At 36.3% G+C, this 23546-nt stretch overlaps 1 protein-coding gene across 1 annotated transcript in view; it reads left to right on the plus strand.

The window, feature by feature from the left end:
• The window catches only part of Kdm5 (Lysine demethylase 5), a 43441-nt gene that overhangs the window by 2678 nt on the left and 17217 nt on the right, over positions 1-23546 (plus strand). The window contains exons 2-19 of the mRNA XM_088243162.1: positions 3912-3989; positions 5275-5413; positions 5547-5707; positions 6633-6770; positions 8230-8359; positions 9199-9386; positions 10708-10869; positions 11840-11956; positions 12056-12167; positions 13469-13605; positions 14520-14779; positions 15546-15657; positions 17281-17475; positions 18609-18787; positions 19491-19662; positions 20545-20746; positions 21400-21584; positions 22848-23000. Of these exons, the coding sequence (XP_088099288.1) occupies positions 3912-3989; positions 5275-5413; positions 5547-5707; positions 6633-6770; positions 8230-8359; positions 9199-9386; positions 10708-10869; positions 11840-11956; positions 12056-12167; positions 13469-13605; positions 14520-14779; positions 15546-15657; positions 17281-17475; positions 18609-18787; positions 19491-19662; positions 20545-20746; positions 21400-21584; positions 22848-23000 (2820 nt within the window). The remainder of the gene's footprint in view (positions 1-3911; positions 3990-5274; positions 5414-5546; positions 5708-6632; positions 6771-8229; positions 8360-9198; positions 9387-10707; positions 10870-11839; positions 11957-12055; positions 12168-13468; positions 13606-14519; positions 14780-15545; positions 15658-17280; positions 17476-18608; positions 18788-19490; positions 19663-20544; positions 20747-21399; positions 21585-22847; positions 23001-23546) is intronic.

The following is a 23546-nucleotide window of genomic DNA, read 5'->3' on the forward strand; positions in this document are numbered from 1 at the left end:
CAGACAATGTAGAAACATCTTTGTTAGAGGATGGCAGAAGATTCCACAGTCAAGTTGCATGGACACGGAGAGAAATGAAGTTCGGTGGTTTTTAAAAAAAGTAACTTATCATCACTGATTTTTTAATGTTTTATAATTTTGAAATTACTCCACCCATGACGTCACTAGTTGTCGTCGGTGAGTTTCCCGTATGTACGAACACACGCTAAACATCTTCAGCCTTGTTCTCTCCACTGCTGGATAAAGGCCTCCGCCAAACATCTCCATTCCTATATTTCTTGTTTTACCGGCTACCGAAGCAACGTCATCGACCCATCTTTTTTGTGGCCTTCCAAAATTTCTTTAGTTTGCCCATGGTCTCCGCTTTATTATTCTGGGTGTCCACCTGCCAACATTTTACCTCATCAAGTGTCCTGCCCACTGCCATTTAAATTTTGCTTCAAGATCCATAATATCTACGACTCCGGTTCGGCGCCTTATTTCTTATTCTGCCTCTTAGGTATGCACCTAGCATCTGTCTTTCTGTGGACCGTTGCGTGCATTTTAGCCTCTGGCTACTTTTCTGTGTCACAGACATGGTTTCCAGTCCTTCATTTTATAATAATATCATAGATTTTTTTTTCATATTTATTCTTAGAGTTGATAATAATGGTTTTTTAAATATATTTTTTCATGTAGGCAGGTTCAATATCGTTGTGATCGTAGAACAACAAGGCATGGGATTTTCTTCAACTTTACATGAGAGCGGTTTATTTTATTTTTTGACGCTTTATGTCACGACTCAACAAGTACAAGAGTATATTCTTTGATACTTGGGTTAGTTGCGTACATTTTATTTTTTCAAACCTGTAATATGAAGCCTTTATAAAACTCTTACAAGATCAACTACAGGGTGTTCTTTAAACCCTGTCACATCCAAAACCACGATGATCAGAATGAGCAAGAAGTTATATTGGCACATTAAAATATTTTTTTAGAACGAATGAAATAAAAAAAAAAAATATATTAAAAAAAGCAAATGGTAGCTTACTTCTGCAGGGGTGAAACGAGGAGGGGGAAGGGGAGGAGTCTGATACTGCGCCGCGCTCCCCTCACTTCTCCCCTGCAGAAGTAAGCAACCATTTGGTTTTTAAAATATTTTATTCTCAAAAATCTTCTTTGTTTTAAATATTTTTTTTAATATGCTAATATGTCTTCTTGCCCATACTGATCATCGTGGTTTCGGATGTGACAGGGTTTAAAGAACACCTGTATAAAAGATAGTTGATGTCGCATTTTTCAAATATCTGTAATTGTTTTAAGATTACGACAATATGTTCGATTGACAGTATTTTACTACAATAACAACAACATACCATCACGCCATTTCTCTGTAAGAGTAGGCAGAGAGGATAGAACGCCACATCACTATCTTTGCATACAGATCTCACTTCCTCTACATTTATCCATCTTCTCATGCACACGCACCAATTTTCCGACTTTTGACATGTCCATCTTCAAGTATTTGTTGGATTTGGTCATGCCATGTCCTTCTCGGTCTTCCTCTATTTCTGCATCCATCAACATTCGCATTGTAAATATTCTTAGCCGTTCTTTCGCTCTACATGTCAAAACCAGCGCAGAGCTCCTTTCTTGATTTTGTCGATAATGCTTGTCTCAGCCTTACATAATGTACGGATATCAATATTTGTGCATCTATCGTATATAGTTTTACCACACATTCGCCTGAGAGATCGCATTTCGACAGCATTCAGTCCACTTTCATCCCTGTTTTTTAAAGTCCATACTTCGCTCCCATACATCAGGGTCGGGACCAGGACTCCGTTTCTACTGAAGATATAATGTAAAATGATAAATTAGATAAACTGTTATAAATTGGAATAAAATTGTATAGCAATAAATTAGACAAAGGCTTCATTCATATCATATCAAAATTCAGACTTAAAGTTAAGACACATGTTGTGTTAAACTATTTATAAATGAGATTGATGTACATACAATCTTATTATTATTATTAGGGCACACATAAGAATATGCCTACATGTGCCCTATTTCCACATTAAAAAAATAAAAATAAATATTATACCACTTTTAAAGGAATTTACTATAGTGACATTATATCATCAGCATGGTGTAAAACAATCGCAAACAAATAATATAATCACTAGATCCTCAACACAAAGACAACTCAAACAAATACAAACTAATACCACTTTCGGACAAAGGTATTTTGAGTATTATTCAATTTAAATCTATAACCTACTTCCACTATCTATTAAACTAATTAGTAATGAGAAAATGTTTAAAAAGACTATAAAAAAATGGATAGTGGAGCTAGGTAGAAGTGAAATGGATTGTCTCATTCGCCCAAACCAACTTTGAATCAACCGCTCCACAAGTGAATAACTTATGTTAGGTTTTTGTTTTTTTCATTGTGCGTTTTGTAATATAAATAATATATATGTACATATATACCTAGTTTTTAAAACTGTGAATATTTTGTTAATTATCTCTGTTTATTAAATTAGTCTTCTTTGTAAAATAAAGTTCTCTAATGTAAAAACATTTAAAAAAAAGTGTATCGTAAAAAGTGCCCTCGGCACGGGTAACCCCATTGAGGTCCCATTATTTTTATTATTAATTATAGTTTGTAAGAGAAAAATATGAATAAATGAATATATAGGTATTCTTTATTATGACACACATTATTATACAAAATACATAATAAAAATAAATACATATAAAATATATAATACAGATAAGGTACATATATAGTAAAAATTTGATTCCCCAGAACTAATTAATCTACTTGCTTACTGTGTCCCCTCCAGACCAATTAGACTGTTTGATATTTTTTATATTCCTAACATTCAACAAGAATTCTAAAAGTCTCGATATATTGAACACTCCATATATCCCTAGCCATTGTGGTATTCCCCGTAACGAAGGGTGGACGAGTTGGCAAAAGAGGCGGTCCATTCCGAGGATCCTGCCTATAGTAATTTCCTACCACTAGGTGATCTCCTCGTCATGACAAAGGAGAAGCAACTTCGCACATGGCAAGAATATTGGGTAGCCTCATCCCAAGCCGAGGGAAGGCATCTTTTCCAATTGAAACCAAATGTAACAGAAAAGCCTTGGTTTTCCAAAGTGAATCTGAACAAATTTGAGACATCTTCCATATGCAGAGTGCGTATTGGACACTGTTGTAATGGTTCTCGCCTGTTCAGAATCCGTGTCCGGGACTCTGCCATGTGCAAATGTTAGCTTGAGGAGGAAGATCTAAATCATGTTTTTTTTGGATGCCTCATTAATGATTGTTATCCTGAGTTCCTATCCGACCTCTGCGATAGCAACATCCCATTCCCTACTCATATTCTTACTCTCCTGTCCCCACCCAAGAAACGTGTATTTAAACTGATATGAAAATATCTTGTTATAAATGGTGTTAAGCTGTAAATGTGTTAAATTATTATATGTATATATCATATTAAATCTCTAATGATTGGACCTTATGAAATGTATTTATAATAAACAAATAGTTTATGTTATGTTTTTGTTCCTTTATCGTGCGTTTTAAAATATAAATAATATAGGTGTACAGAAATTAAATATACACATAAATACATAGCGTTTAAAACTGTCAACATTTTGTAATTTCTCTCCGTATATTAAGTCTTCTTTGTATATTCTCACATGTAAAAAATAACAAAAGTATATCGTTGAGTGTCCACGGCACGGGTGACCCCAGATCACACAAAAATAATATGAGTTCACATTATTTAATTATTTTTTTTTTATAATTAGAAAAAAAAGAAATGTACCTTATATTTTCATAAATGTCCTTTGGATTCCTAATAAACCAAATAAATTAATAAAAGGTCATAATTCCACATTTAACTTTATTACAGAATTGGCGGCCACCGTTTGCAGTGGACGTGGACCGTCTTCGCTTCACGCCAAGAATTCAACGCCTAAACGAGCTGGAGGTGAGTTTTCCTAATTTTACATTTTTCTTAACTCTTGTGTGGCTGTGATGTCATTATTTATCATTAGAGCCCGCCCAGGGCACTGCAGATTGAACAAACACTTTGCTAGAATGAACCTTTCTGAAACTTCTAGATGTAGGTTCTGCAATGCAGATTATGAAACACCTATACACATTCTTTGTGCATGTGATGCTTTACATCATAAAAGGAGCCTCATACTCGGGGGACCACTGGTTAAACCTGAGGATGTTAAAGAGCCCGCTCCCTGTCTAATAGCCCGATACTTAACAGATCTTGGCTTGGAGAGGGAGATTTCGCAAAATGTAAACTCTCGCCTTCCAAAAGTCAGGCGCTTTATAGACCTGGGCTTGGAGGGCGAGAACTATTCACGGGGACTCGTCACAATGGATCTTCACAGGTCGCTGTGACGTCAGGAACTTGCATAGCAGTGACCCCCACCACTAAGAATAAGCCAAATGACAAAATGGTCAAACATTTGCATTCAAACTTTTATCTCTGAGCTTTTTGCCTATTTTTTTTTTACCAAACCGTGTGATATTTTAAAGTAAAATTGATGTTTTGTACATAAAGAACGCCTACTGATTACTTTCTCGAAATACTATTCAATTTATCCACAGCTCGGTTTGTCAAGGAGTCTCACTTTTTCGGATGGTCATTCATGTGTGAAAGTCAGCGGTTCTTTGAGAAAAAAAGATTTACAACACCTGCGATACAAATAAAAACGCTGAAAGCACCCCATTAAGCCAAATGTACCCTTCTAGCGAGTAAACCGAACCATAAATAAAAACGGTATATATGAAATCTGGGTTAGAATCCCCTATTTGTGTTACAATGAACTTTACAATGGCTTCCCGTTTTTTATCAATTATGGAATCATAAAATATGTATGATTTACCCATATTGTGTATAAAACCGCTGTTTTCTAGGTACCTTATATCATTAAATGGTACAAGAGGTATTTTCAATGTATTTCGACATTTCCTGGAAATAGATGTGTTGATTTGTAAAATATATTAAAAAGCTTAATCAGGTTGTGGTTCCGTGGTTAGTGTCACGGACTCACAGATCAAGGATCCGAGATTTGAACCCTCCTCTACCCCAACTTTATTTACATTTTCTAATAGTTGGTTATTTACGACTCGTTGAAAATGGCTATGGAAATTGAAATATTTGGGTAAATTATAGTAGGTATGGTAATTTATATTTATTTTTATTAAAAAAATAATATATCTTGTTGGTAAATTTATGTATTTGTTCCCGGCAGGCCATCACTCGCGTGAAGCTGAACTTCTTGGACCAGATAGTCAAGTTCTGGGAACTACAGGGATCCTTACTGAAGATCCCTACAGTGGAGAGGAAGCCGTTGGACCTGTTTGGATTGCACAAAATCGTCAAAGAGGGCGGTGAGTAGCAAGCTAGCTATTTGTATTGTATTTAGTTTGAATCACTAGATTTATTAATTATTTTTTTAATGTTATTACCGATCGAAATCGGGAAAAGACCTAAGGAAATATTTTTAGTATATATATTTTCCAGGTGGTTTCGATGTATGCACGGCGGAGAGAAAATGGTCTAAGATTGCCGTCCGCATGGGACATCCGCAGGGGAAGGGAGTCGGGACCATTCTCAAGAACCACTATGAGAAGATTCTGTTTCCCTACGACCTCTTCAAAAGTGGCGAAGCAGCCGAAGGAACTGTGAGTACCGACCATACAATTTTATCAAGTGCATCCATTTATGTAATAGTAAATAAATCGGTAAAAATGCATGCCCTGTTGAAATATTAATTGCAAATTGACCCAACAATTTTGAGCAATTTGTTTACAAAAACCTACATATTTGAGATTGTAAAACTAAGAATGTTCATTGTCTTCTTTTATATTTGTTAATAGACTATTAAACACAGTCAAATAAATTTTATATATCATATTATCAGCACTATGATTTTTCCTGACACTCCGTGTGTGACGTCAGACGTTCTTCTTTGTCAGTTTTCCCGATTGGTTCGTTTATGGTAAGCAAACCTGATATCCTTCACGGCTCTCATATCATTGGTTGGTTTATGTGAACCAGTGATGTCGTTCAAAGTAGTGCATTTAAAAAAATATATATTAATATATTTTTTTTGTACATTTTCAAAAAACTTTGCTGTACAATTCAATGCTCTAATTTTTACCGCATGCAAGAAAACATTTTTTGTATCCAATTTCCCGTAGCGCTGAATTTCCACATTTCAATTGTATCTTAAAATGTTTTTCATCACATATTTTTCTATGGATTAGGTACAAAAAAAGATTTTTAATCTCTTCGACAAAATTAATTTATTGTGTCAATTACACTATTTGACTTACTAGTCTTTGCTTAGGCTCCAGAAAATAGCCCAAATACTTTGGTAAAATATTTCCGTCGCAAGACAAAAATATCTTTGTTTATTTTTTCACTGCCACCCTTTTTATTTAATTATTTAAAAACTTTTATAGCCGCATACAAAACTCTCATTATCGGCGGGCAATGCTGTCCGCAAGCTTGTGAGTTACATGAATATTATATGAAAAAGAATAAAACGAAGCCCGGAAATACAATAACTTTTATATTCTCCACTGAAATAAACAATCTTTTTAGAAGCCCGAGGTGAAATGCGAGATGACTCCGGAGAAGGCCAACACCCAGTCCGGCTGCAAGAGGGGGTCTGCCCAGAAGGGCTCTCCCTCACCACAAACCGACACCAAGCCGCCCACACGACGCTGGAAGAAGTTGAACGTAAGTTTATTAAATATCAAACTCTCGAATGCGGGTTTCAGATGTGGAATCCCTATTTTGTAAAGGATATTAACCTGCTGGAAAAGCCAAAGTCCAAAGACGAGCCACAAAACTGTCGCCGAGCCTGAAACGGTTTCCGTATGTCCAAGAACTGGAGACTCAGTCTCACAACGCTGCAGGAAAGGCGAGAAAGGGGTGACTTGATAGAGACAAAATGTTCAACGGTCACTATAGCTGCCCTAATTTGGATTCCACGTTCAAACTAAAACAAGATGGTCGACCCCGAGATCAGTCTCAGGCTGGAGAAAACCAGATTCAACACACGGAAGCGTTTCCCGAGCAATAGGGCTGCTGATGGTGGGAATAAGCTGCCACAAGAGTCGGTCTCAATGTGTATTCTCAAAAATAGGCTAGATTTGTTTAGGGAAAGTTGAAATATGCCAGCAACTGACTGTCGTTATAATGGAGTTAAGCATATCAGCTTTAAGCTGCTTGTTTAAAATTATTGGTTGTCGGGGAAAAAAAAAATAAAAATAGTGTTTAAAAACAAATTTATTTTTTATAAAAAATAAGCATTCACATATTTTACTGAATGTTATTAAATATTTGTAAATAACCACTTACCGACTTTTCTATGTCTACCGGTTTCTAGACGTACCCGTCTCTTCGTCAGGACAACAATTAAACTAACATGCAAACCAACATGCAAAACCCACTATACACTTCCATAGTTTCACAAAGATATAAAACCAACACGACATGCATTTTAATAAGTACATGCACTGAATAAATTATGAAAATAATCTATGTTTTTTGAGAAATAAATTTTAAAAGTAGAGGGGTTGGAGGGAGGGGTAAGCTTAATAGGTTTAATAGGGTGACCATTACAGTGGAACATCTTTTTGGAAAGTTTTTTTGATTATTGATCAAAGAAAAATTATTTTTTAAAGCTTTCTTAATGTGAAATATTTCCATATTATTTACATTTAACTTTTTACTATTTGTACGTAAGATTTTAACTCCTGTATTTTTATTAAAGTCACGATTTAAATTGATTAGGTGATTTGCGAATTCGGAGAAGTTATTATTGTGAAGACACCTCATATATTTCTTGATGTTCTTCCAAAGTAAACTGAAGGACAAGAATAGCATTTTAATTGGTAAACCCCCGAATTATTTAATTAACTATTTTTATCTTTATAATTTGGCAATAATTTACCAATATTGTTATTTGTTTATAAAGCAGGTTTGATATTATTTGGTAAAAATTTGGATACATTTGTGGATATAGTATTTACATAAAGAATTCTTCTCCATTTGCTAATTGGACAATTGCCCGATTTTTGAGGTGCGGAATTAGTGAGAGAGCATCGCATTAAATGTAAATACTGCTGACAGCGCTGATGCTCATCTAATGCATGTTGATTTATTGATTACGTGAATTTTTTTCCGTCTTTAGAATGAACCGGAGTTGGAACACGAAGGCAGCCAGACCGAGGCCTGTATGGGATCTGATGGAGACAGGAAGAAGGACTTGCGGAAACTTCAGGGGAAACCTTCGCCCACGGAAATCGTCGACGATAAAAAAGGTTTGTTCTTCATCTTGTATGCGTGTTTTAAAAATTTGGCATTTCATCTTATCAAACGGGACACTATCTACGCGGGTGGGTCTACCAATAAACAAAATGACTCGCCTACTGTCTGTATTGAATGCCACAGCGAGACTTATTTTTGGAATCTCTAAGTTCAGCCATATCACTCCACTACTTCGGGAATTATACTGGCTACGTTTTCCTCAGAGGGTGGAATACAAATTCTGTTGGCTTATTTATAAATCACTGCATAACTCTGCTTATACCTCTACGCAAACAGCGCACTAAATTTGGCGAACGCGCATTTGCGGTCGCAGGCCCTACGGCATGGAATGCTCTCCCAGCAGAGGTGCGAAACTGTAAGAGTGAAGTGATGTTTCGGAATAAACTTAAAACCCACTTGTTCTTTAAATCATTTGAATAAATCCTTAGCATGTGGTGCGAAAGTACATTGTTTTACTAAAATTACAAATTAAAAAGTTAAAATTAAATTTATTTCTTTATATAATCACTTTGTAAAGCGCCCTTGAGGTATTATATTACTAAAATGGCGCCATAAAGGTTATCCATAATAATAATAATATCAATTGAATAAAAATGATTAATGTTACTAATTTCTTAAATAAGTGAATTGGTTTTCATGGTCACTGTTATTAATACGAGGAGTGTTCAGAAAATAAGAGGAATTTTTAAATTTCGCGGGTTTGGAGAGTCCGAAAGTCAATCTTTTATTTTATTATGTTGGTTTACATGCCTCTGAACTTGTTTACTTCGTCTGTGGCAGCCGCCGAGGTTAGACGTGTTCGGCTAATGTTAATTATGTTGGTATTTTCCAGCCGTGCTGCGGGAGTCGCCCAGCAAGAGGCGCGCCGCGGGCCTCCAGCCCCCGGCGATGGCGGCGTGCCCCAACTCGCTGGGCAGCTCGCGGCCCGTTCGCTCGGCCGCCTCTCGCACGCTGCAGGCCAAGCGCCAGGTCAGCATGACGGTCAACGTGGTGCCCGCCCAGCCCGACGCTGCCGACCCTGTGAGTACCGCCCCCGCACTAATTATCACCCCAGCTAAGCTCGGAGTGAGCCGGGACAATACCCATTCTACGCACGGTGCCAACAGCGCCCCTAGCAACAGAATTTGCAAGGGTCAGATATTAGAAACGTCACTTTGGATCATTTCAATAGAAGCAATGTTACTGATGAGGAAAGTATATAGAAGTTTGGTAAATATCTAAGGATTCAAATCTCATATTGAAATTTTTGAAATCCTATGAAAAAAAAAGAATTGTAGAATTTGGTTGAAAACTTAAAAATACACATGCGCCGTGTGCTGGTTTACAGACATTTTATTAAAATATTATTTCATAATTCCAAATAAAGTAACTTTAAAAACACTCTTAACGTGTTTAATCACATCAAAATAATTAAATTAAAGTTGGGGAATATTTCAGAACGCTGAAGCCGCCTGTCTCCATACGAATTTATATTGGAGTTTTGACACACGACCGGCGGCGAAAATAATTCTAACAATTTATGAAAATATTTATCAGTATTTTGAATGTGTCCAAATGTTTTTAGACAAAATACCGGATTTCACGCCCTAGGAAGTTGTCAAGACTTAAAATTACAGCAAAGATGGGGTACATATTAGAGAGAGAAATGTGGTTTGAGATGGAAGAATTTAAGAAATACGGATGTTTAAACCTAGGCAGAATGGTAAATGTTGAAAGTGGCCTCTGAAACCTGTCAATAACAGGTCATAAGTACTGTAAATGCGTATTCTACATTTCTTCTCCATCTTTGTTGTAATTTCTAAAAGTTTATTTGTCATTTCGGAGAAATACTTTGAGCCGGACGTACGTCAGTTTGAATTGACTTGTTTAAAAAAAGATTTAAGGCGCGATGTGGAGCTGTGTAAGTACTTCTTCTTCCAAGTTGGTCCCTCAATGCTGAGGATCGTGACCACCATGAACACTTCTGATTAGTCTGTTACACTCCAGTCTGTCCTCGGCCCGACAAACTGATTCATCAAATTTTAGCCCTGTAGCCACCTTTATTTGGTCAGTCCATCTATATGGGATTCTACCCCGGCTTCTACCTTCAACTCGGCCAGACATTACCTTTTCTAGATTGTCTGACTCACGTCTATCAATATGTCCGAAGAAAGACAGTATCTTTCTCAAACACACCACTGATAGACGAGTTGTAATATGGAGCTTAATGTCAGCAGCCGTTCTTCGGCCTTAAATAATAAAACAAAATGAATAGTAAATAATAATATCAAATGTGAACTCTGACCTGGTTGCTGAAACTCAATTAGTGTCCTTTCTCTGACTTTGGTTTTTCCATTTCCAGCTGGCCAAGTACATCTGCCACAACTGCGGGCGCGGAGACATCGAGGAGCAGATGCTGCTGTGCGACGGCTGCGACGACTCCTACCACACCTTCTGCCTCATGCCCCCGCTCGGGGACATCCCCAAGGGGGACTGGCGCTGCCCGCCCTGCATCGCTCAGGAGGTAACAGATGTGCCGCTGGATTCAATTAAATTAAATTCAGTTTACACAAAATACACAAAATTTAGGACGAACATATTATAAAAAGACAAAAAAAACATAAAGAGACTTTTGTCAAAATAGTAGGAGAATCCTGCTCCGGAAAACCCCTTCGGATACATGGAACAGATCAACATCCAGAGCGGTGTTGTTCAGCATAGCGGTAGCCCTTCAACGACAGGGTGTTCCTGTATATCGGAATATAAAACAATCTAAGCTGACACTGTCTTTGATAATTATCAGGAACATATAAACCGATGCTCATCATAATCTCAGGATTATCGACCGTACCGCACAACAATCAGTAAAAATGTGTAGTCATATACACATTCCTTCTAGTCTCTAAACTGTTGTAGCCGAGCATACCCTGGAGAAATTCGGTCGTGTAGAGCCAAAGATAATACACTCTCTCATGTCGAGATATCTCAGAAACTTTTTTTGGATTTTCTCTATCATAAGAGAGTACGTCAGTTCATGTGGCCCCCGAATCATCGAGCCACTCTCGAGTCTACTTCCCACCAAGGAGTTGTAAAGAGTTCTCAGTATGCGGGTATTTTCGAAAACCCTGGCAGTACGGAGAACAGATCCTAACATCTTCAATGCATTACCAGTGATTGTCTCTATGTGTTCATGAAATGTCAGGGTGCTCACAAATCTAACGCCCAGATCATAATCCAAATCTAAATGCCTAGACTTCTATATTTCCTTCTCTAAAATGTTCTTCATCTTTGTAGTAATGTATTAATATCGGCAAATTCTATAAAAAATAAATAAATTTCAAATAAAAAAAAAATTATGATGCAGAATTTTCATACACTTTTCGTTTCTTCACTTTGTTTTAATTCGTTGTATGTTTTTTTTCCTTTCTTGAAAAACGTTAATAAAAGGTTTTAATTTTTTTTTTTTAAATATTTTTATTGCATTATTTTTGCAGGTTTCAAAGCCAGCAGAAGCATTTGGATTCGAGCAAGCGCAGCGAGAGTACACACTGCAACAGTTTGGCGAAATGGCCGATCAGTTCAAGTCTGAATACTTCAACATGCCAGTACACGTAAGCGACTGTTAATTCGTCCAATGCAAATGAACAAAAAACATTTCAATATTTTCGCAGAAGTATTAATTTTTATTGTTTTATTTTTCTTTGCAACAGATGGTACCCACGCAAACAGTGGAAAAGGAGTTCTGGAGAATAGTGTCTTCCATTGACGAAGATGTCACCGTGGAGTACGGAGCCGATCTTCATTCCATGGACCACGGTTCAGGTAAAGATACCCTTATTATATATCACCAGTTTTTACGCTTTCAGTCTGGGTGTTCATTTAAATATACGCTAAATTTAAGATTTATTTACTGGCATACGTTCCAAAATTAAAAAGCGGCAAGCCTATTTAAAAAAATTACTGGTATTAGATTTATTTTTTTTTACTAATAAGTTGCATAAAAAATATTTTTTAATTAATAATTTTCCAATTCCCGCAAATACGTCACAGTTCATGTTAATTTTGAACTTTGTTCCTAACCGTTTAAATTTTTATAGAACATCATCACGAATCTTGACTTCGAAATGTTTTTTTATAATTTCTGTTTTGAAGTTATGTATGAAAACATTTCTCCACAATATCCATATTGATTTTGAAAGTACAATTATTTTTTCTAAATCCTTTTTATATATTTATATCGGTATTTGTAGTACAGTAAAACATTGTTTTTATGTTTTCCCGCTTTTTTCGCCAAAATGTTTAGGTCCCTTTTTTTTCCATCCATTTCTCATTCAAATATCCCCCCAATTAACGTTTTTTATAACCCCGGTTATACATTGAAAAATTTTCGAAACTCATTCGATCCGTCAAAAGAAGCCGAGCCGCGCGCCACTGTGTCACAACCCAAAATTGTAAATAAAAAAATTTGTTAATTGTTGCCTCAAACTAAAAATTCAAAATAGGTTCAGTGTAATTTTATTTAAGTGTCTAAATTTGACATTTCACTAAATTGTGACATGCGGTTGACACATTTTTAGAAAGAATAAAGTCTTTACGTCAATAAATTACGATGCAGAAAGTTTGAAAATTTGGTAATAGAAATATTATTTCAAGTTATAAACATAATTTGGAAAGAAGATTGTTTAAACAGTTATCATAAAAGTGTAAAATTGTTTTGCGCGATGTAAATGACAGTTCAAATTCCGTGTTACCATACTAAAAAAAGTGATACCATATAAACAAAATTTCCCAATGTTTAGGGAAAAAATCATTGTATGCATTTTATGCAAATTCAAATTTTTATTTTCATGTTTTTAAGGTTAAGTACCTACATAAAGTGATTTAAATAGTTAAATTCAATAAAAAAAACACATTTTGGTATTGAATGAAAAAATACAAAATATTTTGTTTTATACAATTTTTCTGCATCTTTTCGTTTTCCAACTTTAGCGTTTTCCTCAGTTTAACTTTTTTTTTATGCTGCTTCCTTGAAAAACGTAAAACAGGGGTTTTACTGTATGTCATATGTCCCTATTATTTTCCCAAAAGAGTATTTATTAAAATGTGTGATGTTTATGATTTAGGCTTTCCAACCAAAGCTAGCAAGCACCTGTATCCCGGTGACCAGGAGTACGCAGACTCCAGCTGGAATCTCAACAACCTTCCCCTCCTCGAAGGAAGTGTCTTGGGACATATCAACGCTGACATATCGGGCATGAAGGTAAACGCATTTTATCTACAAAAAAAAAATTCCTTGCCATGCCTTGTTTTTTATTGAAATTTAAAGACTTCTAAGGCCTTTAAGGTAAGCGTTAACATGCCGTGTGTTTTTTGTCCACCTTTTTGACCGCATTGCATGATCCATTATTAGCGTAATTTCCTGCAGAGGGCGTATCCACCCAACTTGGGAAATGTAAGGGGCTGTTGAACGCGAAAACAGGGCAACGAGAGAGTAATATTTTAACATTAGATAATATCTATAGTAAGACAGAGCCAAATTCACCATTCACCATTCTGCCTGTGTTTAAACATCCACATTTTCTCAACTCTTTCATCTGTTGACTTTTGTGAAGTAAAAGAGCATAAACCTTTATCATGTGGGTGAGATTTAGAATGGTGAATGTTACGCAGTGTGTCAAGTGGCCACTTAAACCAGCCAATGACACATCACAAGTCCTGTAAATGCGTAGATTTCCACATTCTCTTCTCAAAAATGTTTTCCCTCTCTGTTGCAACAGATTTAGATCTAAAGAAAAATTATTGACAAAAACACCAGACTCATCTTTTGCATTGATTTTGGTTCTCTGATAATTTTTTGCTAATAATGAATGGTATGCAATCTACATTTTTATTTATATTTCATTATTTTATTTTAATAAATACCTTAGAAATTTATATTTCAATTTATTTCATTTCCAAAATTTCGTTTTGAAATGATAACTTACCACTGCATAAATATTTTGGTGAAATTTCATCGCAAAACATTTATAAATTGATGGCAGTATATCAGATTCACCTGTCCCATTAGGATTATTTAGTAAATACTTAAACAATTTAAGTATCAGCCAATCTTTTTACGATATAGTAGTTCTGTACATAAATAAATCACTGTATTAACTTGTTAATATTTTCCAGGTGCCGTGGATGTACGTGGGCATGTGCTTCGCCACCTTCTGCTGGCACAACGAGGACCACTGGTCCTACTCCATCAACTACATGCACTGGGGCGAGCCCAAGACTTGGTACGGCGTGCCGGGAGCGCGCGCAGAGCAGTTCGAGACCACCATGCGCTCCGCCGCGCCAGAGCTGTTCCAGTGGCAGCCGGACCTTCTGCATCAACTCGTCACCATCATGAACCCCAACACGCTCATGCAGGCGGGAGTTCCAGTCTACAGGTACCCGATTTACTAGCATTGTTTCTCAACTGTGACATTTTTCCTTCGAGACAGATTTTCTAAAAATGAATGGTAGTGACATTATTGGTCCTTTAAGCCAGATCATCTAAAAAATTTACCCTACTCATTAACAGCGGTTATATTTTTTTCCTTTGAGATGGATTTTCTAAAAAATCCACTGTCCACTGACACATTTTCACTGATTTTCGTTTTATTTGTGAATTTATTTGTCCTGTGAGCTGGATCTTCTGTATAATTCATTTTAATCATTAACACCAGTGACAATTGTCCTTCGAGCCGGATTTTCTGAAAAAAATAAATATCCTGACATTGGTTCTTTAAGCCGGATCTTCTGATAAATGGTCCAATAACTGCTATGACATTTGTCTTTCAAGCAGGATTTCGGGAAAAATTAGTCCATTAATCACTGTGGCATTTGTCCTTCAAGCAGGATTTCGGGAAAAATTAGTCCGTTAATCACTGTGGCATTTGTCCTTCTACCCGGATCTGTAAAGTCCTCAGTTGAAAATATAATGTTTTTACCTCTCCTTTATTTTCTAATCTTTCCACCACATGTTCAGCTGCTATGAGTTCCCGGACCGACAATGATGCCAAATTACTAGATTCAAATTGACGAGTGAGATGCACATTTATGCATCCCTCTAAGTATATTGGTCTATATGGTGTGGAATCAAATCTAAAAAGTAGATAAATAAAGTTTGTTCCGCTGTCCGCATTCAACTGACAAATTAATCTTTGCTTTCAGAACCGACCAAAACGCCGGAGAGTTTGTTATAACGTTCCCTCGAGCTTATCACGCTGGCTTCAACCAGGGATACAATTTCGCCGAAGCCGTCAACTTTACACCGGCAGACTGGGTACGCGTTATTTTTATTTTATTGCTAGTCATATCGTGATACAGAATTTATTAATTCGATTACACAAAATAAATTATTTTTTATTAAATCCCATCAAAATTTATCTAATAACCTTTAAACTACCTTGAGCAATATGATGTCAGTGAAATTTGACATTCAATATTTTAGTTGAGTTATTAAAAACATACAGGGCCTTTCTTATTAGATTTTCTTATACTAGGTTTAATTTAAGAAATAACTATACCCGGTTTAACTATTTATAACCAATATAAAAAAAGCTTTCTTACAAAACTAATTACTACCTGGAATAACAATTCACAGGTTATTTCATGCTTAATTTTTTAAACATTCACTGATATGTGCGCGTGTGCGTGCGCAGTAACTTTTATAACAACAACAAACAAACGTCAAAGTCAAATCGAGACTACTGTCATATGTCAGTGTAATGGAGAACTCGGAGAAAACCGTTAGAAAAAGGAATCAAAATTGAGAAGAATGTAAAAACGAGTTCATTAGTTTATTCGTGTTTCTTTTTTTATAACAATTAATTAAAACACATACAGCCATATAACATTTCAGATATTAAAAATCACTTGAATCGCATTGAGAAGGTCGCAGGACTTTGAAATTGTTTAAAATTAAAAAAAAAAAACTGATAGAGTATCCATTTTCATTACCGAAAAAGCCTTATACCACATAATGTGCAGGTATAAGTTTTTATAGTCGCTATCCCAGATTTAATTCGAGTTTAACTCTATCCGAGGTTTATAAGTAATACTTTTTGCTATACCATCATTATTCTACTACTATTCTCAAGCTTTACTTTATACCTGATTTATAAGTGCATAGCTTATGTTACATTTTTGTTATTTTCATTGTGTTTTGTAATATAAATAATATAGATGTACATAAATACCTTGTTTTTAAAACTGTCGGAATATTTGTTGATTATCTTTGTTTTTTAAGTTAGTCTTCTTTGTTTATTCTCAAATGTAATTTCAAAAAAGTATATTGTTAAGTGTCCTCGGCACGGGAAACCCCAGTGAGGTCACATTATTTTTATTATTAATTATAGTTTGTAAGCAAAAAATATGAATAAATAAATAAAATAAAATAAGTAAGGCCCACAGTAAAATCTCGTTTTTACCTTCATTATGTTTTCCTGCTTTTTACGCCAAAATGTTCAGATCCCTTTTTTTAAAAATATACATTCTCATTCAAATATTCCCCCCAATTTACATTTTTTACATTGAAAAGATTTTGAAACTTATTTGAAGTGTCGCCGCGTCTGCCCAAAATGGAGAAAATAGCAAGGTAAATAAAAAAAGTGTAAATTGTTGTCTCAAAGTACGTGCAGTGTAATGGACCTTTTTGTTAAAGTAAATTTTGCATTGTATTTTAATACATTTTCCATGCAAGTCCAATCTTAGTGATATTCCTATGTTTTTTGGGGTTAGTTAGCCAGTCAGACAGCGCTGATCTAAAATATATTACGGGGAAAAGAAGAAAAAAGTAAAGCATACAATAAAATATTTAAATAGTCACACTTCCACTGTTGAATCGGAGTGCAATAGTAAAGTTCGAGATTTGAAGCAATCAAACCGAGTGTTTGGATCTTTCCAGTTGAAGATCGGTCGCGAGTGCATCTCCCACTACTCGAACCTGCGGCGGTTCTGCGTGTTCTCGCACGACGAGCTCGTGTGCAAGATGGCGCTGGAGGCCGAGCGGCTCGAGGCCACCGTGGCCCTGGCCACCTACCAGGACATGAGGGCCATGCTGAGTCACGAGCGGAAGCTGCGCAAGAGCCTGCTCGACTGGGTGAGTTTCCTTACATTATGTCTTCTTGTGCCCTATAAGGGCTCAGATTATTTTATTTATTTCATTAACAAATATGGCAAAATTACCTATTGGTTAAATTATTTAAAAAAATATATACATTAAGTACTAAGATTTAGAAACAAAAATCAAACCTAAAAATTATATAACACTTTCAGTAGAAGTATAAAACTATTGAAAATAAATGTAAAAATCAAATTAAATAATAAAATATTTTAAAGGATCAATAAAACAAGAAAATCACAAAGCACTGTTTCATATAATAATTATACTAGAGGTTTAATTACCATTCATCATCTTTGAAAAAGTTCAATAGGTTTGTTCTATAAGATCAATATCCTACACTAAATATATCCGATACGTGGGAATAACTATTGCCAAATTCCTGGAGTCTATTTAATACAGCATAACAAGTATACACTGTCCGCGAATTGTTGCTATAAAACGGCGGCACCTGTCCACTAATTCTTCCAGGCACCCTGAAGTTGATGAGAGATAACAGTTCTGGGCAATCCCATATTGAACTTACAATTTTGAATAAGTTTAATAAGTCTTTAATTTTTCTTTGATCGTTAAGTTTTAATAAAAAATCGTGAGTCAAAAATTCATGAATAATTCAAAGTTTAAAATTCATGTACCTTAAGAATTTTTTTTTTACTCTTTCTAGAGAATTTTTGTGACAATTGTAGTGAGAAGTCCATATTGTAGAGTTTTACTCTAACCGGCTTCTCACTAATGAAATATACATCAACTTAAAGTGCCTATTTTGAATTTCTTAGTCACACGTAACATGAAGCCTAACATTTTCAGTGATTTACTAGTTTTGTTGTTTATGTGACTAATGAAGGATAATTTTTGTAATAATTGATCGAAATCGTGGAGCTCAGAAGTTGAGACTGATTGTATATTACCCATCAGATAATCAAATAATATGGGACAAACAATATGGGTTTGTCCCTTAAAACAATTGTCCAGATAAACTATTTTTAAATACAGTTTTAATCTGTAGAAACAAGTCCGATCCGGCAGACCACAGCCATCGCCACTCCTCCACCGGCCATTCTGCAACTTTTAAAATTATTTGAGGAATAATGCTGATTTATTGATATCTGCAGGGCGTGACGGAAGCGGAGCGCGAGGCGTTTGAGTTGCTGCCCGACGACGAGCGCCAGTGCGTGAGCTGCAAGACGACGTGCTTCCTGTCGGCGGTCACGTGCCCGTGCACCGAGCACCTGGCGTGCCTGCGCCACTACACGGAGCTGTGCCGCTGTTTGCCGCGGAACCACAAGCTCAGGTAATATGGGCACTAATAATTATTTGAAAAAAACCTACCTATGCTAAAAAAATTTCAAAATTATAGCTTCACGATTTACCCTCTTGTTGGCTGCGGCTGTAAGATACACTTATTTGAATACTGCCTTTCACCTTTTTCAAGACAATCAAGATTTTTTACAATTATTCAAATATAAAAACTGCTTATATTAATGCTTACGTATCTTTAATTACTAGGGAATTTCCTTATAATGAAGAAGTGTACTTATTAAAAAAATTTAAAAATTTGCTAATGGACTATCAAAACTAAAAAAAAATAAAAAATGAATAAAAAAGTATATGTCGTATTATCATTGCATTGATTTTATAAGTTTTGTAATTTTGATGTCAGAAATGTCAGAAAACATCACTACACTGGAAACTGGAAATCTGTAATCTATTTCCAGTTGCCGCAGCAACATTACAACAATAAAATTTATTGGTTATTGTAAACGCGTGTTCATGAACCTGTGACATTGTAAAGTTTATATATATAAAAAATTATACATTTTTATAATTTTTTTGTACGTTTTCAAGAAACTTCTCGTACAATCAAATTATTTGATTTTTACCGCGTGTTAGAATACATTTGGAATATCCAATTTATTTTTCTCATTCTGTTATATCTGTAAAGACATTGACCTTTCATGTTTGTATCTTGCTAACACGGCTTACCCTCTCCCCAGGTACCGCTTCACTCTGGACGAGCTGCCCAACATGCTGGAGAAGCTGAAGCGGCGCTCGGAGGCCGTGAAGGAGTGGGCAGACGCCGTGTCCAATGCGCTCGACCCCGAGACTCCCAAGTCCTGTGACCTGGAAGGACTCAGGACACACTTGAAGAGGGCCCACGAGCTCAAGGTACCTACTCACTGATATTCTCCTCAATGTGTGATTATGATATGGAGCATCGAGTATCTGCTTGCGAGAGAGAGGAAACAACAATTTAAAATTCTCCTGTGTATAAAACTAGCTGCTGTCGGGACCTCTTCCCAGTCAAAAGAGATTGCTCCATCATATTGTCAGTTGACAAGTAAAACTAATTAAGTACAGAGTTATGGTAGATTTACTTTATTAACATATTGCAACAGAGATGAAGAATGTTTTAGAGAAAGGAATATATGGTTATAATGGATAGCGGAGGTGGGTAAAAGCAAAATGGATTGTCTCATTCGCCCAAACCAATATGGAATCACCTGCTCCACAATCGTATAGTTTATGTTATGTAAATAAATGTTGTAACTGTAACTCTCCAAAAAAAGAGACTAACTTTTGTGCTTGGAGAGTGACTTACACTGTTGTAGTTGTTTATTTATAAGAGTTTATATAATTTAGAATACACGAGTATATGAGAAAAAAAAACATAGAATATATAAAGAAAAAAACATAAATTAATAATACATTCATACTAATTAACATTAAATTAAATTAAATTAAATTAAATTAAATTAAATTAACTTAACAATAGAATCACCATGTAAAGCGCCCTTGAGGTATTTTATTACGAAAATGGCGCTATATAAGTTATCCACAATAAATAAATAAACATTTAATGCAGTTTTTACACGTGTTCAAAAAATTTATTTAGATTTACTTTAAATTTAATTATTGATATATTATTTTTTATCGTTTTTAGTTTATTTGGGAGATTATTATAATTTTTTACACCTTTGAAGACAAAGCTATGTTCAAGCACATTGTTGTTTCCGATTGTTTGCAATCACGGCGCATCTCTCTCCCCAGATGCACAAGTCGGACATCGTGCGCGCGCTGGAGGTGGCCATCGAGGACGCGGAGAAGTGCGCGTCCGTCATACACCAGCTGGACCTCAACAAGATGAGGACGCGGACGCGCCACAGCGCCGACCTCAAGTACCGGCTCACCGTCGAGGAGCTGACGCAGTTCTGCGAGGAGATCGACGGGCTGGCCTGCGTGCTGCCCGAAGGTAACTTAAGACAAATTAAGCATTAAAATAAATCTTATAACAATAGCTTCTCACTGAAAAATCTTTACACAGCACAACAATTATATATATATATATTTAACTACCGACTAGTCCAAGAGGATGAAAGGCGAGTTTTTAGCGCCTCAAAACCAAAACCAACCAGCTAAGGGAAGGTAATCCCGACAGAAAATGCACCAGAGAAGGCAACGAGAAACCACTCTGGTCATCTTTTCCCAGGAATCACTACAGCGAGTACATCAATAAGCAGTCGTCCTGGATGCGAAATGTAAAATTAGCGCAGGACAGATACATATGCTTTCGCTGTAGTGATCGCCAACATCGGGGGGACCCGGCAAGTCACTAGAAGAAGAAGAAGATATATTATACATAAGAAACGTCAATGGTAAATATCTATACCGTGCAAAAAATCTTTTCTCTAATGTCTACGACACCAGGGGAAAATACTAAATACATTTGTATGAAGAAAAGTCATACCGCCTTTCCTCTTAAATTGTTAGGTTATAAAGCTTTCTCTCGTTATTTCCAATTGTGTGGAATCTATCTCTATTCCCGGATTCACAAGTAGGGCATTCTACTTTGAGGAACGTGATCCAATAGCTATATATTTATTCTGTAATCCTCTCGCCTCTCAGGGTCGGCCGTGAAGGAAGTCCTGCGGCAGACCATCGAGCTGGAGAAGGCCGCGGAGAACCTTCTGGTCGGGGAGCCCGGCACGACGCCGGGGAGGATTCGGGAGCTGGAGGCGTGCGCCGAGAAAGGCGCCGCGCTGTGCATCCAGCTGCCCAGGCTGCCGCACGTCCTCAACAGGCTACAGCAGGTAACCTGAATATGACACACGGCCAACCGGGTATAGTTGTGTCGGAACAAAGAAGGAAATTTGGTACAGATTTGAGCGAAGCTGAGGTGCATTTAGACTGCTTTACCTGTCTGGTTGCAAAACTTTAAATGTGTGGACTGTTCCTTTGAAGTTTCGCAGTCAGCCCCTTAAACACACTGCGTAAATAAAAAAAAACAGAATCGTGTTATGTATTATGGTTGAAAATGTATGAAGAGATGCCTGAATGTATGAAGAATGAAATAGAGTTTTTGTGTATTGTAAAATTATGCAAATATGTAGATAAAGTAAAGTAAGTTTAAATATTAGTTTATGTACTTGTAATATAAGCCAACTAAAGAAATAAATAAAATAAAAATTATGGTAAAATCTTTTTCAATACAGAGAGAAAAAGAATAAGTGCAGTGAAACTAATTGTCGGCCTCGTAGTGTAAGGGTAAGCGCGTTTGCCTACCGTGCAAGAGGTCTCGGATACGATTCCCGTTATGGTTGATATGAAATATGTATTTAAAAGGGTGTTTTTACACTAAAAATATTTCATAGTCCCTGGACTGGTACCCGAGTAACCTTCATGTAACAAAAATGATCCAGATACGCTGCGATCGGTGTGCCAATGCAGTGCCCTATGCACCATTAGGTGTGGAAAGGGAATGACAATGAAACAAATAAGACCCTAGCAACAACAACAAATACGCGTTGACAGTTGAAGTTGGCAGTTAACAGTATCACAGGCGTGGAGTGCGCGCGCAGATCTTTGCGTCAAATATTTGTTGCAAAATAGGATGTGATCTAATGTTGCTGAATTTGACCACAGATTTCACCCAATTTGTGTATTTTTTTGCACCACAACAGGCCAGGAGATCTGATTACAGCGGTGAATTACAGCACAAAACACCAAGGCTTGAAAAGTCACATTTAATTTTTGTGTTCTCTCTGGGAATCGAACTCTGAACCTCCCGTGCGTGAGTCGAGTGTCTTAATGGTGTCGTGTACACAACACTAATTTGTTAGAAGATACAAGATCGTATACTGCTTTTTCTAATCCATGTAATTACGAGCTTTAGTTAATTAGTCTATTGACTACATTATTGTTTGATATGATAGTGTGTATTTATTTGATTTCGGAATTAGTAGCCTACAGATATTGACTAAAGCAAAATAAAAAATAAAAAATGTATGTAGCTAAATGGATGCCACATGCACACCCATTCAATAAGCATATTTTATTTGTTTGTTTTTCTGCAGGAGAAGTTCCTGGAAGAAGTTCGCATCCAAAGAGAAGACTATGACTCGCTGAGCGTGGACGCCATCAACCGTCTCCTGGACCAGGGAGTGAAGATACAGCCGCATTACCGAGTGGAACTACAGCTCGCTGCACTGCAGAACCTCAAAATGGAGGTTAGAGAAAACTTCATTAAAAAAGAAAACAAATATTTCCCTAGCACTCGATTTTGATCTATTTTTAACTTGTCATAAATTGTAGAGCAGATAACGCCCTCCGGATCTCCAATCTGAAATCGGCGACATTTCAACATCATCCAACTTTTTAATTCTTATTGTGTTGTGTCAATTTTATCATCAAGTCGGGCTTTGATCAATTTTGCTCGGGGCTTTTTTGCGAACAAATGCTGCAGAAGTTTTATCTACCATTAAAGCATGAATTATGTACCATGCTTTATTTAACTTCATCTTTCAAATAAATACAACTTTAAATTTCTGGATTTAAATAGTGAACATAAGGTCTCCGGAAAGATCTGGGTGACTGAATATTTTCAATGTTATTTATTTATTTTATCAACATATACGGCAAATCTGCCTTTCACAAAAAAATATAATTGAACATACAGTAGAGTCTCGATTATCCGACCTAAACCGGCCGCGACAAGGTCGGATAAGCGAACAGGTCAGATAACACGGAAAATGATAAAAATGACATTGAAAATG

Source organism: Micrasema longulum, unplaced genomic scaffold (assembly GCF_059751315.1).
Source record: "Micrasema longulum isolate JH-2025_06_02 unplaced genomic scaffold, ASM5975131v1 h1tg000193l, whole genome shotgun sequence".
NCBI classification, from domain to species: domain Eukaryota; kingdom Metazoa; phylum Arthropoda; class Insecta; order Trichoptera; family Brachycentridae; genus Micrasema; species Micrasema longulum.